The sequence below is a fragment of the Schistocerca cancellata genome, chromosome 7 (genome assembly GCF_023864275.1).
Source record: "Schistocerca cancellata isolate TAMUIC-IGC-003103 chromosome 7, iqSchCanc2.1, whole genome shotgun sequence".
Lineage (NCBI taxonomy): Eukaryota > Metazoa > Arthropoda > Insecta > Orthoptera > Acrididae > Schistocerca > Schistocerca cancellata.
Genome location: NC_064632.1, coordinates 85935144 through 85957912, shown reverse-complemented (window position 1 = coordinate 85957912; position 22769 = coordinate 85935144). Strand labels below are relative to the sequence as shown.

Here is a 22769-nt window from a genome sequence, read left to right as displayed (position 1 = left end):
CAACAAAAAGACTTCTATACATTTGGGGCATTCAACCATAAGGTCTTCTTCTAAAGTAGAAAACTCTCTCTCTCTCTCTCTCTCTCTCTCTCTCTCTCTCTCTCTCACACACACACACACACACACACACACACACACGTCAACCATACATGACCACTATCTCTTGCCACTGAGGCCAGATTCTATATGGTGAGCAACAATCTGTCTTTTACGTAGCATCCAAGGAACACTCAGCTATGAGAATAATAGTTCAGGCTTACAAACGGCTTGAAACTTTACCCTTCATCTTAGAAAGATATTTTGCTGCATATTAATTAATATCATAATAAAATATCAAATATAATCTGTATTTTAATGTACTTACGATGATGCTCATATGCTATGATAATAAATATCACAATTTTCAGGATCACTATGATTTTGGAATGAGAGCTGTGAAAACAGTTATTGCAGTTGCTGGTAATCTGAAACGTGAAATGCCTGATATGGATGAAAGGCAAATAGTGCTGAGATCTTTGAGAGACGTTAATGTGCCAAAATTTTTAAGAGATGATCTGAAACTTTTTAATGGTACTGTTATTTTCTATCCTCTTATATTGATATTTCCTTAACTGTTTAACTGCTGTGGAACTATTAATATGCAGTGTCATACCTTTCACCGGGCACTGTGGACATCTTTAATAGAGGCAACTTGCCTTTCACTCAGTGACAATGGTGTGTTTATTTGTGTTAAATGGTTGACTCTTGAGTGCTAGGGATGAGTTAACATTAAAATTCAAATTTCTTCCTTAATTTCCCAGTAGCTGTTCAGAGTAAGGTTGCTTAGTTGGAATATTTTTGTGAACTTGCTATTGTGACTGCTTGTTGATTTTAACTTTTTTGTTTTTGAATATCCTTCGGTAAAGGCATTAAAGTATAGTTGCCTCTGTTAAGTGTCCTAGGTAGGTAAAGTTTGCTCCCTAACTTCACAGAACGAGAAAACTTAGAGATAGTGGGTGTGACAGGAAGCTTAATCCATTTATTTGTACATTTGACTTGGATTTGTTACTTGTCAACAAAGTACTGAATCAAAGATTCTGTTATGTATTGTGGTATTTATAAAACAGTACCTCAAGATATGTCTTATACATGAATCCAAATGATTTTATTCATATACAAAGGTATATTTACAATGCTCAATAAATTACCTGCTGCCAAAGCTGAAAGATGCAGGATGTGATTAACATTATGCCTTTGTTGCTTTTTGTCCTTGTGAAAATAAGCAATCATTCATCCGGAGATGTATGTTTGAAGACTCACTTTTCAACACAGTTAGGTTCATAAAGCATTTTGCATTTCTTTTGAGAATGCTTCACTGCCATGAAAACTGAACTTGTGTAAAACTTACCTGCTCAGTGACTTCAGTTTGTTACATCTTAGGTTTTACTCTCTATACAGGTGATGACTAATAATACAGGTTTACAATGTATTGCATTGGTTTAGGGGAAATCAAAACAAACAATTTGATATGAGACACTTGGTCTATAAAGCCAGGAAATAAGCTCAGATTGGACAACAAAAGCTACCTAAGCTACAGTGCTTGCAAGTCATATAAAAAGACATTTGTAAACATTATGCAGAAACTAATTTTGCTCTAAACTTGTACAAGCGCAGTAGTCTCATATTAAGAAGGCCAGAGAAACAAAAGGCTTATTTGTTAATTTTATGCTGTTAAAATTCACAAACTTTTGTGTAAAATATACACAAAAGTCAATTTTGTAATTTGCAGGTGCAAAAGCAAGTTGTGTTTAATATTCAAGGACAATTTTGGCGAGACAACGAGATGAGCTTCAAACAGTTAAGACCAACTGAGTCGGTGTTGTGTCACAAAATGCAGAGAAATTCTGGTCATACGTAAAGGCTGCTAGTGGGAACAAAGTTAATGTCCAGTCACTTGCAGATGAGACAGAAACTGAAATTGAGGGTAGCACGAACTGAAATGATCAACTCAATTTTCAAATGCGTCTTTACAAGGAGAACCCAAGAGAATTGCCCTGATGTAATCATCGAACCATTGAAAACATGAGTGGAATAAGAGTTAGTTGTGAAATTTTTCACATTGAACAAATCTCCAGTGACCGACTAAATCACTATCAGATTCTATACTAAAATTGCGGCCAAGTTAGCCCATATTTTAATTATAATCCAACAAAGATCCCTCAAACAAAAACCAAGCCCAGTAATTGGAAGAAAGTACAAATCACAATCATTTGGATGAAGGGTAGTATAAATGATCCACGAAGCTACTGTCCAGTATCCTTGACACTGATTTCCTGTAGAATCTCAGAGCATATTCTGAGTTCAAATATAATGGAGATATATCGAACAGAATGACCTCCTTCAAATCGGCAAGCATGTATTCCAAAACCCTTGATCATATGAAACCCAGCTTGCACTTTTATCACATTATGCATCAAAAGCTTTCAATGAAGGCAGTTAGGTAGATGCAGTATTTCTTTATTTCATTTCCAAAAAGCATTTGTTTGGCTACCATATCTACACTTACCAGAATTGCGATCATAGGGGTATCAGGTGAAATCTTTGACTGGATTGAGGATTTTTTGGTAGGGACAATGCAGCAAGTTATTATTTTGGATGGAGAGTCATTGTCAGATGTACAAATAATGTCGAGTGTGCCCCTGAGAAATGTATTGGGACCCTTACTGTTCATGTTGTATATTAATGACCTTGTGGAAAATATTAATAGGAACCTCAAACTTCTCTCATATGATGCAGTTATATACACACATCAAAAAAAAAGGTGTTGCATCAGCCTGGTTCCCTGAACTCCTGAAGATAGATGTTGACTGTGGATATTGTATCACAGACACAGTCCCTTTGACTGTTCAGAGATGTCACTCCGCCCAAGATTGTAAACAACCATGCATAAGCAGCACCTATTAGACGGAGGGGTTCTGAAGCTGATCAGTTCAAGTCATTCCACCAGGAAGGAGGTACACGGCTCATGTTGTCTGTATTTCAACCATGCCTAGATGATCAGTACTGCGATTTGACCGTGTCCGCACAGTTACTTTGTGCCAGGAAGGGCTCTGTGTCCAGGTGTCTCTGAGTGAACCAAAGCAATGATATTTGGACATGGAGGAAATACAAAGAGACAGGAACTGCTGATTACATGCTTTGCTTGCTCAGTGAACACAAGCAATGTTGTTTGGACATGGAGGAAATACAGAGAGACGGGAACTGTCGCTTACATGCCTGGCTCATGCCGCCCAAGAGCTACTACTGCAGTGGATGACCACTACCTACGGATTATGGCTCTGAGGAACACTGACAGCAATGCCACCAATTTGAAAAAGCTTTTTGAGCATACATAGGACGTTGTATTACGTCTCAGTCTGTGCACAATAGGGTGCACAATGCACAACTTCACTCCCAATGTCCATGGCAAGGTCCATTTTTGTAACCACGACACCATGCAGCGTTGTACAGATGGGCCCAACAACATGCCAAATGGACCACTCAGGATTGGTAACAGATTCTCTTCACTGATGAGTGTTGTATATTCCTTCAACCAGACAATCGTTGGAGATGTGTTTGGAGGCAACCCAGTCGGACTGAACGCCTTAGACACGCAGTCCAGTGAGTGCAGCAAGGGGGAGGTTCTCTGCTGTTTTGGGATGGCATCATGTGGGGCTGATGTACACTGCTGGTGGTAATGGAAGGTGCTGTAATGGCTGTATGATACGTGAATGCCATCCTCCGACCGATAGTGCAACCATAGTGGCAGCATATTGGCAAGGCATTCGTCTTCATGGATGACAAGTTACCCAACGTGCACATCTTGTGAATAACTTCCTCCAGGATAATGACCTCGTTCAACTAGAGTGCCCAGTATGTTCTCCAGACATGAACCCTATTGAACATGGCTGTTGGAAAGGGCCATTTATCAGGGTATATACGACCTGGGACAACCGGGAGATCCGGGGAAAACCTGAGAATTTTTTCATACGGGCAAAAAGCGGGAAAAACCCGGGAATTTTTTAGAATTCCAGGAATTTTCAAAAATGGTTCAAATGGCTCTGAGTGCTATGGGACTTAACACCTGAGGTCATCAGTCCCCTAGAACTTAGAACTACTTAAACCTAACTAACCTTAGGACATCACACACATCCATGCCTGAGGCAGGATTCGAACCTGCGACTGTAGCAGTTGCGCGGTTCCAGACTGAAGCACGTAGAATCACTCTGCCACCGCGGCCGGCAGAAATTTTTCATTGTTTTAGTTTTTAGTTAAATTTTTGTAACTTGGACTGGTATGAACTAATACTCTAACAAAGAATATTACCGTTTCTTGCTACTGCAGAATAATACTGCAGCAATAAAAAACGAACTAGAGGGAAAAAAACGAAAATAAAACACAAGTTACAAATTAAATGCATCATATACAACAACAAAACACAGTCTCATACAAGCATCCACCAACAGCATCAGAGTACCAGAGGAGCTGCACTCCTGCGTTTGTTTTTACCCCCTTATTTTACGATATTTTAAACCAGCATCCTGACAATGTACCAGTATTTATGGATGGCTCTAAACAGGGGGACTCTGTTGGTTGTGCTGTTGTTTTCCCTAATCGAGTCATCAAGTTACGGCTTCCTGCAGAGTTTACCATTTTTGATGCCGAATTGTTTGCAATCTTGCGGGCATTGGAGCAGATGATATGTGTTCACAGTCTTAAGTTTCTCATTTGTTCTGACTCCCTGAGTGCCCTTCAGACCATGCAACACTTGTACCCAGCGGATACGGTCGTCCAGAACATCCATGATGCCCTACTCCACCTGCAACGGCAGGGGAAGGAGGTTTCTTTCTGCTGGGTGCCGGGGCACATGGGTATTAGGGGAAACGAACTGGCGGATGTGGCTGCCAAAGATGCATGTTCCCTCCCTCACCTTGTTGAATGTGCGATCCCCTCCATGCTGTTACCACCCTTTTGCATTTTCGTGTATGCGTCAATGGGAAAAGGAGTGGCTGGCAGTCGGTGAAAATAAGCTGTGTTTGGTCAAGGCCACCACGCGACCATGGCATACGTCCTACCAGTCATGCAGGCGGAATGAGGTTCTCCTCACTCGCCTCCGCATTGGGCACAATCCCGTAACGCATGGTTTTTTACTCCGGCGGGAGGACCCCCTAATCTGCAGTGCTTGTGGTGTTCAGATTACTGTCCGCCACATTTTACTTGACTGTCCTTTATTCTTGGACCAAAGGGTGGTGGTTTCCTTGCCACCAGATTTGCCCTCTATTTTGCAAGACGACGCAATGACTGTGGATAAGGTCTTACGGTTTTGTGTCCTGTCCAATTTGTTGGCTCGGATTTTAGGGAGAGGATTTTAATGTGCTGCTGGGTGACTGGCTCACCTAGGTTTTAGTTAAGAGGTCCGCCAGTCATGATTACCTACTTGTTTCACTTCGATTTCTGTTCTCTTTTCCTTGTGTTTCCTTTCCTTTTTTAGTGCGTTTCTTCTCCTCTTGTTTTGCCTCTGTCTGTGAGGATTTGGAACTGCGTCAGGTCTGTGTCTTTTAGCCATTCTCCTTGTTCACTGTCCGTCTTCGTCCCTTCACCGCATGTGTTCCTGTTTCTATGCGTTTGGGCGCTGCTGACCACGCTGTTTAGCGCCCGAAAACCTCAAACCACACACACACACACACACACACACACACACACACACACACACACACACACCAACAGCAAAATGTGTCAAAGGCTTTAGGAAGACTGTGATGTATCTTAAAGTGTAACACGCACAAAATAGATCAACATTATGTGTGAAAGCTTAGCTTCTCTTGCAGCTTATTAATCTTAGAGACCAATGTTGTATGTAAAAGCTTTTCTTTTCTTGTAGCAGCACTTTGTATAGTAATTTAAACCATTACCTTTTCCTATTTGTGTGTTCACGCTACTGAACAGTGATGTTGCTATTGGCTGACTACATCACGTGTCCTATGCTCTGAATGTCCGCTGTCATTGGCTGGCGAGATCGCTTGACATGAGCTATGACTGGCTTACAAAAACGCATCGCAGTCTCGATTTCAATCCTTCGGAAAGTAAAATGCGGTGTTTGGTGGAATTTGAATTTATGCTTCTGTAATATGAAAATATGCAGTGTACTTGTTGCTGCACATCAGACATCGATCCAAAACGTGTTTTTTCCTGAGTTTCATTTTCTAAAGTGCCAGGAATTTCTATGGCGGTGTATAAAACCACAACCATTGAAAGGATTGATAAGTGTTACCGTTTCGAGGAAAAGTATACTGTTACTTAACATGGAAAAAGTGTATTTTCATCCGGGATAAAGTGTATTTTTAACAGGGAAATCTGGGAAAAATCCGGGATTTTTTTTTCCTCGTCCACGTATACAACCTGGTTTATGGACGATGTGACCCACCAACCACTCTGAGGGATCTACACGGAATCGCCGTTGAGAGTGGGACAATCTGGACCAACAGTGCCTTGATAAACTTGTATAGTATGCCACGATGAATACAGGCATGCATCAGTGCAAGAGGACATGTTACTGGGTATTAGAGGTACCAGTGTGTACAGCAATCTGGACCACCACCTCTGAAGTTCTCGCTTTATGGTGGTACAACATGCAATGTGTGGTTTTCATGAGCAATAAAAAGGGTGGAAATGATGTTTATGTTGATCTCTATTCCAATTTTCTGTACAGTTTCCAGAACTCTTGGAACTGAAGTGATGCAAAAAATTTTTTGATGTGTGTATAATGGAGTACTCCCTGAAAGAAGCTGCATAAACATTCAGCCAGACTTTAAGATTTCAAAGTAGTGCAAAGATTGGGAACTTGTTTGAAATTTCAGAAATGTAAAAGAGTGCATTTCAAACATTTAAAAAAAGTAATATCCTATGACTATAAGTGAGTCACTGTCACCTCATACAAATATCTGGGTGTAAAACTTTGTAGAGAAATGTAATAGAATGATCACATAGGCTCAGTTTTGGGTAAATCAGGCGGCAGACTTCATTTTATTGGTAGAAATGCAGACATTCTACAAAGGAGACTGCTTACAAATCATTTGTGTCACCCTTTATAGAATATTGTTGAATTTTGTGGGACCCATACCAAATAACACTAACAGGGGTTATTGAACATATAAAGAGAAAGGCAGCACGAATGGTTACAGGTTTGTCTGGCCTGTGGAAGAGTGTCACAGAGATACTGAAGAAACTAAACTGGCAAACTATGGAATATAGGTGTAAACTATCCTGAGAAAGCCCACTTACAAATTTTCAAGAACTACTCTTTCTCTCCGCAGGATGACCACAACAGTTACGTAAAGAAGCTTTAATAGCTGTATATGCATATGTTAAATGCTTTTGTATTGCCAATATAGTCTGATGATGAGGTATCACCTCAAAACACGTTCCTAAATAAATAACTTTGTTGTCAACATATTTTGTGACTGGTAGCAGTATCCGAGAATCTTTGCATTCTGCCTTTAAATGGTGACTGGAGGTATACTACAACCCCCTATATATCACTCTCATAGGGATTGTTAGGAAAAGATTAGTTTAATTATAGCAGACACAGAAGCATTGTAAGAATCATTTTTCCTGTTCTCCTTATGTGAATGGAATGGGAAGAAACCCAATAACCAGTACAGTAGGATGTACTCTTTGCCATCTTCTTCACAGTATTTTGCAGAGTATAGATGTAGATGTAGAAAGTGTGGTAGGGTATTTTTAATCTTGCATGGTGCAGAGGCATTGTAGCTTAATTGATTATGTTGGCCAATTTGCATTCATAGATCACAAGTGTCCTACACCAAATTGTCTCTACTTCCCCTATAACACCATGGTACATTGTAAACAGTAATCATTTACACCGTGTATAGGAAAAAGTAACAGTGTTGTATTGACACTGATAGTTCCTTATTTGGGATGGACAGATAACTGCTGCGTCAACAACTGGTATGTTCTTGCCCAAACTCATTTCTCAGGCTTCAAAACCTCAAACTATTTGCATGTTTATAGCAACGGGAGAAAAACTGCAGGAGAAACTGAAAGAAGGAGAAATCCAATTTCAGTTACGTAGTACATTGCTTACCAATCAAACTATACACATACAATCCCATAGATATGCCTTTTTATTCAAAGTGCTGACTGAGTGATTGGTGAAATAATGAATAAAATGCAGTTTTTTGTTGTTTAAAAGTTGCGTGTGAGTCAATTGATCTCTCTGGCATGCTACTGAGTCAGTGCATACTGCTATGAAATGTTAGAGAGAGTTCATACTTGATATTTTAAACCTGTGTATTTTAATTTCTCATACTTTCTGCTCAGTGTAACTGAATGAAACGTGTTAATAGTGGTGTTTTATCTGTCTCTGCTTAACTGAATGAAACGTGTTAATAGTGGTGTTTTATCTGTCTCTGCTTGGAGAACTTTTAGAAATGTATAAAACAGAACTGAAAACAGCCAGTAAAAGAATACATTCCTCTTACATTTTATGTGCTGCACTTTCCAGTTGCTTTTTAAGTAAATTGTATTCTAGGAAGAAGAGTGTGATGATGTGTAGATGTATAGTCACAAGAAATTTAATTAACAAATACAAATATGAATACTTCAAAGAACTGTGACTGACACCCAAACAACAGGGACTTACATGCATTGAGAATAGAAAATAGCGCGTTGAGAATGGCTAGCTACCAGCTGAAATCTGGATTTGCATAATAAAATCTAAAAAAGGATGACTGATTGCTGCACTCTATAATTTGTAAGCCAAAAGACGATGTAAATTCAGTGAATAATTTTTGTTGTATAGGTGGTGAAATAACATTTTTTTTTTTTTACAGAAATGCATTCAGACACCTATGGTGAAGACAGCTTATCAGTTCAAATGGTTCAAATGGCTCTGAGCACTATGGGACTTAACATCTATGGTCATCAGTCCCCTAGAACTTTGAACTACTTAAACCTAACTAACCTAAGGACAGCACACAACACCCAGCCATCACGAGGCAGAGAAAATCCCTGACTACGCCGGGAATCGAACCCAGGAACCCGGGCGTGGGAAGCGAGAACGCTACCGCACGACCACGAGATGCGGGCAGCTTATCAGTATTATTTTGTTGTGAATGTAGGGGACTAGAATAAATCATGGGCAATTTGTATATGTTGCAACTCTTGTTCAGTTATAATATGAGAATCATGTGCATATGATTTGGGAGGAGCCTACAAATCATACAGGTAACTGGTATTTGTGCTTGGCGCCACAGATGTGGTAAATTTGTCACTGAAGAAAGGAGGAACAGTTCTATTTCTTAATTTTCCATCTACTATTCGACCTATTTCACATTCAGATAGTTTAAATTTTCCTTTCTACCACAAACTGATGAGCCTGAAGTGGAAAATGTGTTGGAAGAGTGGAAGAAGAAGAACCCAGCAAGCCTTCCACAGCCCATGAGTCTTATTTGACAAAAGAAAAAAAAGACAAACCCCATGGACTAAGTCGAACGGAATTGAGTGACGCCATTCAAGACCCTGATTTATTGAAATAGCAGGAAGAACTTCTATGGTGAAGACTACAGCTTGGAAGCTGTATTATGTCACAGTGGCAACTGTCTTCCTTCTATTCCTGTTGGCCATGCAGTTTACAAGATGTACACTTACACCAATATGGCAGTCCTTTTCGATTTGATCAAATATGCTCAACTCAAGGGGAAAATTTGGTGTTAATTAAATGCCAACTCTTTAGAATTTATGTGGAACAGTAGTGATAGGAAATCAAATTATATTTCAGCAGACTGGCATGCAAAAAATTTTAACACTGGCAAGAAAAATGTTGTCGCCGAATGGAGAAGGGCAAGCCTTTAAGTATTTAAAGAGAGACTTTTCTTACATTAATTGATACAGCAGTTGAGGAAGATACTTTCGTTGGGCCACAAATTTGACAATTTGTATAGGTCCTGCAGTGTACCAGATTTTGGGTGGGAAAGAAAAGCAAACTTGGGAAACATTCACGAATTTTTAGGCAACCAAAGAGATGAAAACTGCAGTCGTTTCTTGCCAGTACTTCTGCAAAAGTACCATCGACATGAATGCAACATATCCTTTAAAATCTATTTTTTACACTCACACCGAGACATTTTCTCTCCTAGTTGTGGAGATGTCAGCAATGAGCATGGCGAAAGGGTGCATAGGGTGTTTCCATTGCAGAGGTATCAGGGCCATTTCAATGAAGCATTGCTTGAGGATTACTGATGGTCTTTGTGTAAGGATGCTTTGGAACTCACTCACTAGAGACAAACCAAATGACAGTGATCTCATAAAGCCACTACATGATTTTCTTCAGGCCCAACCAACTGCCAGGTATTTTGCCATCAATTTAGAACTCTTAGAATGGTACTGCTATTTAAAAAAGCGAAATGGTCTTTCAATTTTGTTGGGATATGTAATTAAAACATATCGTTCTCTCTTAAACCGTTATAATAAAATATCATAGGAACTAGAAATATTGTTGGGCAATGTAACAAGCACAGGAGATCTCAAGCTGCTTGGAAAAGTCTGCACCTTTTTGCAGTTGAAACACAACCCATTCTGAGCAGTTAGTCACGACAGATCAGGTAATTACTTTGTGCTCAACATGCCATGTAGCAAGTTCATCTGCAGCAGCCAAAGGGTTTAAACATATATTTATTTACCATTTAGTTATGTACTATTTGCTTTAGATATATCCAACTTTTAGAAAATTGTAATAGTTCATAGGTTAAAAGTTTTTCTATTGTTTGTCTAAAAATATATGTCAAGCAAGAAATGCAGTATTTTGATGCAGTATTAGATCTCATACTTTCATTACATGTCTGAGAACATTTTTAATTAACTGTCCTTTAGGAATAGTCTCAGACTTGTTCCCACGAATGGTAGAACAAGCTATTGATTATGGAGAAATGGAAAAGGCCATCTGCAAGTCTTGTCTTGTACTGCAAATGGAAGTTGTTCCAGGTAAGAAAGCAACCAACTATTATATTTTCTTTCGGTGTAGCATACTTTCTAAAGCCTCCATTTTGTGTCAGTTTTGTGAAAGTGGTGAAAGGAAACCCATGGATGGCTTCATTAAAAAAAATGATTAGGTAATAAAAATAGAAACTAAACATGTCGTTTGTGAACCCCACATGTTCTGTTAATGTTCACTTGTTAAAACTACACTTGCTTTACTCCAAATTAACACAGTTTTAGAAGTTTTGTTATGTACTTATACTATTTATTATTTATTTATTTCTCCATATAAACATCTTTACAGCATGTGGAATAAATCACTGTTTAATAAATATTGTATGTGAATAAGTGCACAAACATGGATAGATGTGCACGCACGCACTCACACACAAACACACACACACACACACACACACACACACACACACACACACACACTTATTCTTATGTAAAGTACAGAAAAGTGATACTGTAGTAAATAAACTATTTTTGGCTTGCAGCAGCAAATTTTAAACTATCTTATTTCAATTAATGTATTTCACATGTTCTAAAAATAGTAATGTATTTCACATGCTCTAAAAGTGCTGCTACTGAGAAGAAATAGTGATCTATTAAGTAAGCCCTTATGGTTGTATGGATGTGTTGGAATGACAAACAACTGAGGAATTTCGGTAATTCCTCTGTTGTTTGAATCTACATCATAATTCTACGCTAGGAGACCCAAAATGGTAAAGTATGTTGGAGAATGGATCTCAGCTGGTATCAATAAAGTGTACCTGGTGAACGAATGAAAATCAAACTAGATACGGCATACTATGCCTGCAGAAAAATGTACATCTCAATATATGTGCCAATGAATACCAAATCAACACGCTATAATACAGTAGTCAGACCATCAGCCCTCTGTGCAACAGACTACCTACCACTAAGCAAGTAGACCCCAATAAGAATCCTTAGTTACAAGAAATGAAATTCCTGCAAAAAACCAAGGGTCCTAGCAGATGGGAGACATGAACTTTACCAACACTAGGAAAAACCTCATCGATGAAGATGACAACTAGTTTTCAGTTGCCACCTGTACAGAATGGATCCCCATAGATTATCCTACAAGATTTTCAAAGTAGTCAACCAGGGTAAACCCACTGGATCTCTGTGGACCAAAAAATTGGAAAAAGACTTTGCAGAACTTCATATCAGGCATGCCTTAGTAACAACAGTGACTAATATTTTTATATTGAAACCACTGTGATCCAATCTGGAGCATGATGGTCTTGGAATATCATAAACTTAGCCTCATGGCTTGTCAATAGTAATGGTCTTGCAAAGTATTCTGGGGGAGTTGCTTCAAAGTGTAGCATGCTTCCATTGTCCTCTCTTCTTGCTGGTAGAATCAGAACTCCCTAATGCATCAATTTGGCAGCTACCTTTCTTGTTGCCAAAACTCCTGTTAAAATTTTTTGAACCTAGCTCCATAACAATCTAGTTAAGTTTGCAGTATGTTCGATGGCTTGTTATTGGTCTTTAAGCTCAAGTCTCCAAATTTTCCCAATATTTTCCTCTGTTCACGCAGTTGGTGCATATTCGAAGTGGTTTGCTGTCAGTCAATATGTTACCATTTTGAAAGGATAAAAACACTCTTATAGTTGAGGTTTCCATTGTGTCTTCTTTGTATGCTATTTTCAATATGACAACAGTTTCTGTGGAATTGTTATAGCAGAAAGCAAAATTTCAGCCACACTTTGTTCACTTAACCTGCCATCATAAAAAAATGAGGGGGGGGGGAGTGAAATAGCTGTTGCAAAAAACTTCACTGGGCAGACAAAATAGTGGACAATGCTATAAGCAGGTCTGAATTTGCAGGAGCTGTGTGACACATTCCTCATGAGAAAAATGTGTACTATGCCTTCTCCATCCAGGGCTGTACAAGTAATGGTATGTAGGGAGGCAAATAATTTTGTATAATGTTTACTGCTCCTTAAACTCTTGTATCAAGTGAGACAATGCAACAAATAAATGGAATGATATACTTGTAATGGTATTTAGAAGCTCTTGGAAAGATGAGTGCAGTGCTATAAAGCTAGTTAATCATGAGATTGAAAGTTTTTGCAGTGAAATCTGAGAAAAGTGCAGAAATTGAAAGAATAGGTGTCTGGAGTTGCCTGTTGTGGCATAAACACAGCAATGTGGAGCACTCATTCTACTTGTTTCAGAAAAACCTGACCACTAAAAAATGAGTATCTCCAAACATCTGATATGGTTTTCTAAGAGACAATAAGGATATAAATCCATTTACAGAAGTCATAGCTCACCTGCATCAGTGTCGTATAAATTTGGGCCAGGAGGAAATGTGTTTTATCTTAGAGACATAGGTGTAGCTTCTAGTTTCTTATAACAACTGAGCCTGGTGTGAGAGCTCCACATGGTGGTGTCTTCAGTGCAATAGCTGAGTCCTTCTGCCTTGCGTTTCAATTGGAGCCTTTTTCTTGGATAAATTTTATTGAATTGTTGGTGTATAGCTTTAATGAATATTGTTGCTGTTGTGGTCTTCAGTCCAGAGACTGGTTTGATGCAGCTCTCCATGCTACTCTATCCTGTTCAAGCTTCTTCATCTCCCAGTACCTGAATGTGCTTTGTGTATTCATCTCTTGGTTTCCCTCTACGATTTTTACCCTCCACGCTGCCCACCAATACTAAATTGGTGATCCCTTGATGCCTCAGAATATGTCCCACCAACCCATCCCTTCTTCTAGTCAAGTTGTGCCACAAATTTCTCTCCTCCCCAGTTCTATTCAGTACCTCCTTATTAGTTATGTGATCTACCCATCTAATCTTCAGCATTCTTCTGTAGCACCACATTTCAAAAGCTTCTGTTCTCTTCTTGTCCAAACTATTTATCATCCACATTTCACTTCCATACATGGCTACACTCCATACAAATACTTTCAGAAACGACTTCCTGACACTTAAATCTATACTCGATGTTAACAAATTTCTCTTCATCAGAAACACTTTCCTTGCCATTGCCAGTCTACATTTTATATCCTCTCTACTTCGACCATCATCAGTTATTTTGCTCCCAAATAGCAAAACTCCTTTACTACTTTAAGCGTCTCATTTCCTTATTTAATTCCCTCAGCATCACCCAATTTAATTCGACTACATTCCATTATCCTCGTTTCGCTTTTGTTGATGTTCATCTTATATCCTCCTTTCAAGACACTGTCCAGGTCCTGTGCTCTCTTTGACAGAATTACAACTCCATTGGCGAACCTCAGTTTTTATTTCTTCTCAATGAATTTTAATCCCTACTCTGAATTTTTCTTATGTTTCCTTTAGTGCTTGCTCAATATACAGATGGAATAACATCAGGGAGAGGCTACAACCCTGTCTCACTCCCTTCCCAACCGCCACTTTCCTTTCATGCCCCTCGACTCTTATAACTGGCATCTGGTTTCTGTACAAATTGTAAATACCCTTTCGCTCCGTGTATTTTACCCCTGCCACCTTCAGCATTTGAAAGAGTCAACATTGTTAAAAGCTTTCTTTAAGTCTACAAATGCTAGAAATGTAGGTTTGCCTTTCCTTAATCTATTTTCTAAGATAAGCCGTAGGGTCAGTATTGCCTCACGTGTTCCAACAGAATCCAAACTGATCTTCCCCGAGGTTGGTTTCTACCAGTTTTTCCATTCGTCTGTAAAGAATTCATGTTAGTATTTTGCAGGTGTGGCTTATTAAACTGATAGTACAGTAATTTTCACACCTGTCAACACCTGCTTTCTTTGGGATTGGAATTATTATATTCTTCTTGAAGTCTGAGGGTATTTCAGCTGTCACATGCATCTTGCTTAGCAGATGGTAGAGAGTTGTCAGGGCAGGCTCTCCCAAGGCTATCAGTAGTTCTAATGGAATGTTGTCTACTCCGGGGGCCTTGTTTCAACTAGGTCTTTCAGTGCTCTGTCAAACTCTTCATGCAGTATCATATCTCCCATTTCATCTTCATCTACATCCTCTTCCATTTTTATAATATTGTCCTCAAGTACACCGCCCTTGTATAGACCCTCTACATATTTCTTCCACCTTTCTGCTTCCCCTTCTTTGCTTAGAACTGGGTTTCCATTTGAGCTCTTGATATTCAAGCAAGTGGTTCTTTTTTCTCCAAAGATCTCTTGAATTTTCCTGAAGGCAGTATCTATCTTGCCGTTAGTGATACCCGCCTCTACATCCTTACATTTGTTCTCTAGCCATCCCTGCTTAACCATTTTTCACTTCCTGTCAATCTCATTTTTGAGATGTTTGTATTCCTTTTTGCCTGTTTCATTTACTGCATTTTTCTCCTTTCATCAGTTAAATTCAATATCTCTTCTGTTACCCAAGGATTTCTGCTAGCCCTTGTCTTTTTACCTACCGTATTTACTCGAATCTAAGCCGCACTCGAATCTAATCCGCACCTGAAAAATGAGACTCGAAATAAAGGGAAAAAAAAAATTCCCGAATCTAAGCCGCACCTGAAATTTGAGACTCGAAATTCAAGGGGAGAGAAAAGTTTTAGGCCGCACCTCCATATCGAAACAAAGTTGGTCCATTGTAATATGAGACACAATTTAGGTCGAATGAATGACGATACAGCTACAGTAGTTTGGTTCGAGTCGTAAGCTTAGCAGTTAAGCTTTACCAGGTAGCTATTGCTATGCGTCAGGCGCTCCGTCAGTATTTAGACGGGTACCCTTCCTTTTTCACGTGCTTCGTCTGGTTTGAATCGATTGCTTATTTTCTTTGATCTGATAAGTGCCGTTTTCTTTGTTATAGGTGTTTACGCCACTCTAAGCTGAAAATGCATTACTGTACTGTGCCATGCACTGTTTGTCGCATTCTGATAGTGCGTGTTTACGGCCTGTCGCCGCTCGCGGCATGGCTTGCTTTTGTGCGCGCTACCGCCGCTTACAATTTTAAAAAAAGAGAGAGGAATCGTCTCATTAGCGAAACAATGGCAAGAGACTGCTATTTGTTGTTACTTACACTGCTGCTTTCTTTGATAATGATCAACAGGAACCAAATAATAGACTGCGTATGATAGAACATGTTCTGAACGAGAGTTAGGTGAAAATTTTTCTCCGTTTGAAAATCTTTGCGGCCGCTTCTTTAGTACATCAAATTCTGCACAGAAATTAGTCATCTTACATTTAAAATCTAGTCAGTTGCCGTGCTTCATTTCTGACTATATCACTATTAGGCATAAAAATAATACGAATATAAACATGACACGATACGTATATTCTTCCGCGTTTGCTGTTGTCTCGCTCTATAGTTTCGTAGTTTATTAGGCAGACAGGATTTAAATGAGATAGCAGCAAACACGAAAGAATACATGGCAAAATGTTTATATTCGTATTATTCTTATGGTGAAGAGAATAGTGCATGTGATTCACATTTCATCAGGTTCCTATTAGCAACCATCTCTTCTTACAGGTAGGAAAAAATTCAGAACGCAGAGTTGGCCATTTTGACAAACATCTCAACTAGTCTTGCCAGTCGTATTTTCGTAGTACGTTGAAATTCTGCTACATTTGAAGATGAACAATATGGAATTTGTATTTACTTCGTTGGATAATGTATGAAAATCGTCGAAACTCGGGACGGAGAGAAAAAGCTCGTCTTCCACCTTTTTTTTAAATTTATTTATTGACGCAGAGGTTTTGGCGCCAGTATTTATCTTTGTGTGTACAAAGCATGCCTATGTAGTGCTACATATATTCGACAGCAGAAGTTAGTTGTGGCGGCACCTACTAACATTTTTCAGAAGTTCCGCTTGCTTTGCACTCGATTCTAAGCCGCAGGCGGTTTTTTGGATTACAAAAACAGGAAAAAAAGTGCGGCTTAGATTCGAGTAAATACGATACTTGATCCTCTGCTGCTTTCACTACTTCATCTCTCAAAGCTACCCATTCTTCTTCTTCTGTATTTCTTTTCCCCCTTCTTGTCAATCGTTCCCTAATGCTCCCCTGAAGCTCTCTACAACCTCTGGTTCTGTCAGTTTATCCAGATCCCATCTCCTTAAATTCCCACCTTTTTGCAGTTTCTTCAGTTTTAATCTACAGTTCATAACCAATAGATTGTGGTCAGAGTCCACATCTGCCGCTGAAAATGTCTTACAATTTAAAACCTGGTTCCTAAATCTCTGTCTTACCATTATATAATCTATCTGACACCTTCCAGTATCTCCAGGGTTCTTCCATGTATACAACCTTCTTTCATTATTCTTGAATGAAGTGTTAGCTATGATTAAGTTATGGTCTGTGCAAAATTCTACCAGGCGGCTTCCTCTTTCATTTCTTAGCCCCAATCCATATTCACCTACTATGTTTCCTTCTCTTCCTTTTCCTGCTATCGCATTCCAGTCACCCATGACTATTAAATTTTCGTCTCCCTTCACTATCTGAATAATTTCTTTCATCTCATCATACATTTCATCAATGTCTTCGTCATCTGCAGAGCTAGTTGGCATATAAACTTGTACTACTGTGGTAGGCGTGGGCTTCGTATCTATCTTGGCCACAATAATGCATTCACTGTGCTGTTTGTAGTAGCTTACCGGCATTCCTATTTTTTATTCATTATTAAACCTACTCGAGCATTAGCCCTATTTAATTTTGTATTTATAACCTTGTATTCAGCCGACCGGTAGCCTTGTTCCTCCTGCCACCAAACTTCACTAATTCCCACTATATCTAACTTTAACCTATCCATTTCCTTTTTTTAAATTTTCTAACCTACCTGCTCAGTTAAGGGATGTGACATTTCACACTCCAACCTGTAGAACGCCAGTTTTCTTTATCCTGATAACGGTGTCCTCCTGAGTAGTCCCCGTCCAGAGATCTGAATGGGAGACTATTTTACCTCCGGAATATTTTACCGAAGAGGACGCCATTATCATTTAACCATACAGTAAAGCTGCGTGCCCTTGGGAAAAATTACAGCTGTAGTTTCCCCTTGCTTTCAGCCGTTCCCAGTACCAGCAGAGCAAGGCAGTTTTGGTTAGTGTTACAAGGCCAGATCAGTCAATCATCGAGACTGTTGCCCCTGCAACTACTGAAAAGGCTGCTGCCCTCTTCAGGAACCACATGTTTGTCTGGCCTCTCAGCAGATATCCCTCCATTGTGGTTGCACCTACGGTACGGCTGTCTGTATTGCTGAGGTCCGTAAGCCTCCCCACCAATGGCAAGGTCCATGGTTCATTGAGTGGGGTGGGGGGGGAATGGATGTTAAGAACTGCATAATGCAATACACAGCTGTAACACAGGATATTTATTTAGAGACGATCTGTTTCGGTGTAGGCTCAAACCATCATTTGGTCCAAACCCATCTCAGCTATGCATTTGTGTAAGTGGTATAACAGTTATCAGGTGTAGGTCATTCCATCATTGATATTGGATAACAATGATGGAACAGTGTACATCTGATAACTGTTATGCCAATCATGCTAATGTATAGCCGAGATGGTTTTGGACCCGATGGTCGTCCGATCCTAGACCAAAACCTCTTAATAAAATATACCATTACAGCTGTATATTGCATAATGCAGCTCGTAATATTTCTTAGATACCTTCGTGAAAAGTTCCCATGCAATCATTAACAAGCATCATATTATTATTATTATTATTATTATTATTAAAAAACCTCTTCAGTATTTTGATTGATGCAAGAGTTAAGAATGTTAACCATAGAAGAAAATTATACACCCTCTGCATCCTATTGGCCACTAAAAAACAGTATTTTGATGTATGGAACCATTGTAAAAATAAAATAGTTGTTCCTTCTTTCACAACTTACCCTGTGTAGTGCCGTAAACCATTTCCCACTGTCAGGAGAGTTCCCACAAATTTCTGCACTACTGTACCATATGTAAACCAATACATAATTCAGGTGCAGTTTGTGCATTTACGTGTGTGCTTGAAGTCCATCAGTTTATGTTCTGTTGTTGTAGTGATCAGATGACTTGTTCATAAAGCTATTTAGATGACTGATGAAGATGGGGATATGGGTTTCGTTTGCAAAGAATGTAAGCAAGTGGTGAGAATGGTGGTGTGTCATGTCCTGAAAAATATCCTTATAATGCCAAAATTCTGTAATCTTCATTTGAAAACATAAAAAAATAAACTGGAAGTGTGAAGAATAAAAAGGCCAGTGAAAAATAACAAATGGATAAGAGAACACAACTAATATTTTAGCAGTGTTAACACACACTACACAAATTACTACGTGGCAGCTTGTGTGATAGGAATCAGTCAAAGGAATGTTTTGAAATAATACATTTCAATATGTTTCATCCTTTCCATATGTATTATATCTGTGTGAGCACTATGCACATACTTGAATCCATATTTTATAGATAGAGGGCTATTTTACATGTAGGGTTCTATAAGGTAACAGCCCATTTCTGTGGGAGAAACATGGAGAAAGGAGGAGCTGTAGTGGATGTGAAATAATAAAATCAAGTTCAGAGCTCTTGATACCAGTAGATTCTGCTTACATCAACAATTGGAAGACAGTGCTTGTGAATTGTTGCTACCAGAAAAGCCATTTATAATTGCTACAGTGTGTAGATTGCTACTGGGAATCTTTGAGATATTCTTATAAAAATTTAGGTCATTATTATGCCACATAGCTAGCAATGGATGAGTTGAAAGAGCCAGAGGTTGTTGAGAGTTTGAGAGTGAGCATTAGGCAACAGTTGACAAGAACAGGGCAAAGAAACCCAGTAGAAGATGAATGGGTAGCTTTGAGAGATGAAGGAGTGAAAGTAGCAGAGGATGAAATAGGGCCTCGTAGAAATCCTTGGATAACACAGGAGATACTGAATTTAGTTGATGAAAGGAGAAAATAATAAATACAATAAATGAAGTAGGTGAAAGGGTACAAACGTCTAAAAATTGAGATTGATAGCAAGTGCAAAATTGCTAAGCAGCTATGGCTAGAGGAAAAATGTAAGGATTTAAAAGCATATATCACTAGGGGAAAGGTAGATACCACCTATAGGAAAATTAAAGAGGCATTTGGAGAAAAGAGAAGCAGTTGTATGAATATCAAGAGCTCAGATGGGAAACCAGTCCTAAGCAAAGAAGGAAAATCTGAAAGGTGGAAGGAGTATACAGTGTGTCTATACAAGGGAGATGAACTTGAGGGCAGTACTGTAGAAATGAAAAGGGCATATGTATGAAGATGAGGTGGGAGATATGATACTGCGAGAAGAATTTGACAGAGCACTGAAAGACCTAAGTTGAAACAAGCCCTCTCCGTCAGACCTAGTGACAGCATTGGACGAACCAACCATGACAAAACTCTTCCATCTGGCGTGCAAGATGTATTCCAATTGCTAAGAAAGTAGTTGCTGACAGGTGTCAAAATTACTGGTGGAAGCTGACATCAGGGAATATCAGTTTGGATTCAGGAGAAATGTAGAAACGTGTGGCAATATTGACCCTACAACTCCTCTTAGAAGACAGGTTAAGGAAAGGCAAATCTATGTTTATAGTATTTGTAGATTTAGTGAAAACTTTTTACAGTGTTGACTGGAATATTATCTTGGAAATTTTGAAAATAGCTGCGGTAAAATACAGGTAGTGAAAGGCTATTTGCAACTTGTACAGAAACCAATTACAAGAGCTGAGGGCCATGAAGGGGAAGCGGTGGTTGAGAAGGGAGTGAGACAGGGTTATAGCCTGTCCCCAATGTTATTCAGTCTGCACTTTGAGCAAGCAATAAAGGAAACCAAAGAAAAATTTGGAGTGGGAAATAAAGTTCAGGGAGAAGAAATAAAACCTTAAAGAGTTTTGCCGATGACATTGTAATTCTGTCAGACAGCAAAGGACTTGAAGAGCAATTGGAAGCAATGGACAGTGTCTTGAAAGAAGAATGTTAGATGATCATCAAGAAAAGCAAAACAAGGATAATGGAATGTAGTTGAATTAAATCGTGTGATTCTGAGGGAATTAGATTAGGAAACAAGACAAAGTGGTAGATGTGTTTTGCTGTTTGGGCCACAAAATAAGAGATGGTGGCTGAAGCAGAGAGAATATAAAATGTAGACTTGAAACAGCAAGAAAAGTGTTTCCGAGGAAGATAAATCTGTTAAGCTCAAATATAGGTGTAAGTGTCAGGGAGTCTTTTGTGAAAGTATTTGTGTGGAATGTAACCATGTATGGCAATGAAACATCGATGATCAATACAGGGTGATTCAAAAAGAATACCACAACTTTAGGAATTTAAAACTCTGCAACGACAAAAGGCAGAGCTAAGCACTATCTGTCGGCGAATTAAGGGAGCTATAAAGTTTCATTTAGTTGTACATTTGTTCGCTTGAGGCGCTGTTGACTAAGCGTCAGCGTCAGTTGATGCTAAGATGGCGACCGCTCAACAGAAAGCTTTTTGTGTTATTGAGTATGGCAGAAGTGAATCGACGACAGTTGTTCAGCGTGCATTTCGAACGAAGTATGGTGTTAAACCTCCTGATAGGTGGTGTATTAAACGTTGGTATGAACAGTTTACAGAGAATGGGTGTTTGTGCAAAGGGAAAAGTTCTGGACGGCCGAGAACGAGTGATGAAAATGTAGCACGCTTCCAGCAAGCATTTGTTCACAGCCCAGGAAAATCGACTCGCAGAGCTAGCAGAGAGCTGCAAATTCCACAATCAAGTGTATGGAGAGTCCTACGAAAAAGGTTAGTTATGAAACCTTATCGTCTGATTGGTTCAAGCACTATCTGCAGCTGATAAGATTAAAAGAAACAATTTCTGTGATTTTATCCTTGCTCAAATGGAAACAGATGAATCTTTCGTTTCAAAGATTGTGTTTAGTGATGAAGCAACTTTCCACACTAACGGGAAAGTCAACCATCACAATGTCTGTATATGGGGCACTGAGAATCCGCGGGAAACAACTCAGTATGAACGTGACTCGCCTAAGGTGAACGTTTTCTGTGCCATTTCAGCCAATAAAGTTTTTGGTCCCTTTTTCTTCGAAGGTGCTACTGTAACTGGACTACAGTATCTGGAGATGTTAGAGAATTGGCTGTTCCCTCAGCTCGAACAAGAAGCACAACAATTCATATTTCAGCAGGATGGAGCGCCACCACATTGGCACTTATCTGTCCGTAACTACCTGAACGTCAACTACCCGAGGCGATGGATCGGCCGCCAGGCAGCCCGTGACAGAGCACTTCATCACTGGCCTCCAAGAAGCCCTGATCTTACCCCCTGCGATTTTTTCTTATGGGGGTATGTTAAGGATATGGTGTTTCGGCCACCTCTCCCAGCCACCATTGATGATTTGAAACGAGAAATAACAGCAGCTATCCAAACTGTTACGCCTGATATGCTACAGAGAGTGTGGAACGAGTTGGAGTATTGGGTTGATATTGCTCAAGTGTTTGGAGGGGGCCATATTGAACATCTCTGAACTTGTTGTTGAGTGAAAAAAATACCTTTTTAAATACTCTTTGTAATGATGTATAACAGAAGGTTATATTATGTTTCTTTCATTAAATACACATTTTTAAAGTTGTGGTATTCTTTTTGAATCACCCTGTATTTTAAAAGAAGAGAATAGAGGCTTTTGAAATGTGGTGCTACAGAAGAATACTAAAGATTAGACGGTTAGATAATGTAACTAATGAACAGAATTGGGGAGAAAAGAAATTTGTGGCATGGCATGACTAGAAGAAGGGATGGGTTGATAGGACATGTTCTGACACATCAAGGGATC

At 39.2% G+C, this 22769-nt stretch overlaps 1 protein-coding gene across 1 annotated transcript in view; it reads left to right on the top strand.

The window, feature by feature from the left end:
- LOC126092652 (dynein axonemal heavy chain 1-like) overlaps positions 1-22769 on the top strand; it is an 894951-nt gene that overhangs the window by 270421 nt on the left and 601761 nt on the right. Inside the window, exons 22-23 of the mRNA XM_049908374.1 lie at positions 408-570; positions 10909-11019. Coding sequence (XP_049764331.1) covers positions 408-570; positions 10909-11019 — 274 coding nt within the window. The remainder of the gene's footprint in view (positions 1-407; positions 571-10908; positions 11020-22769) is intronic.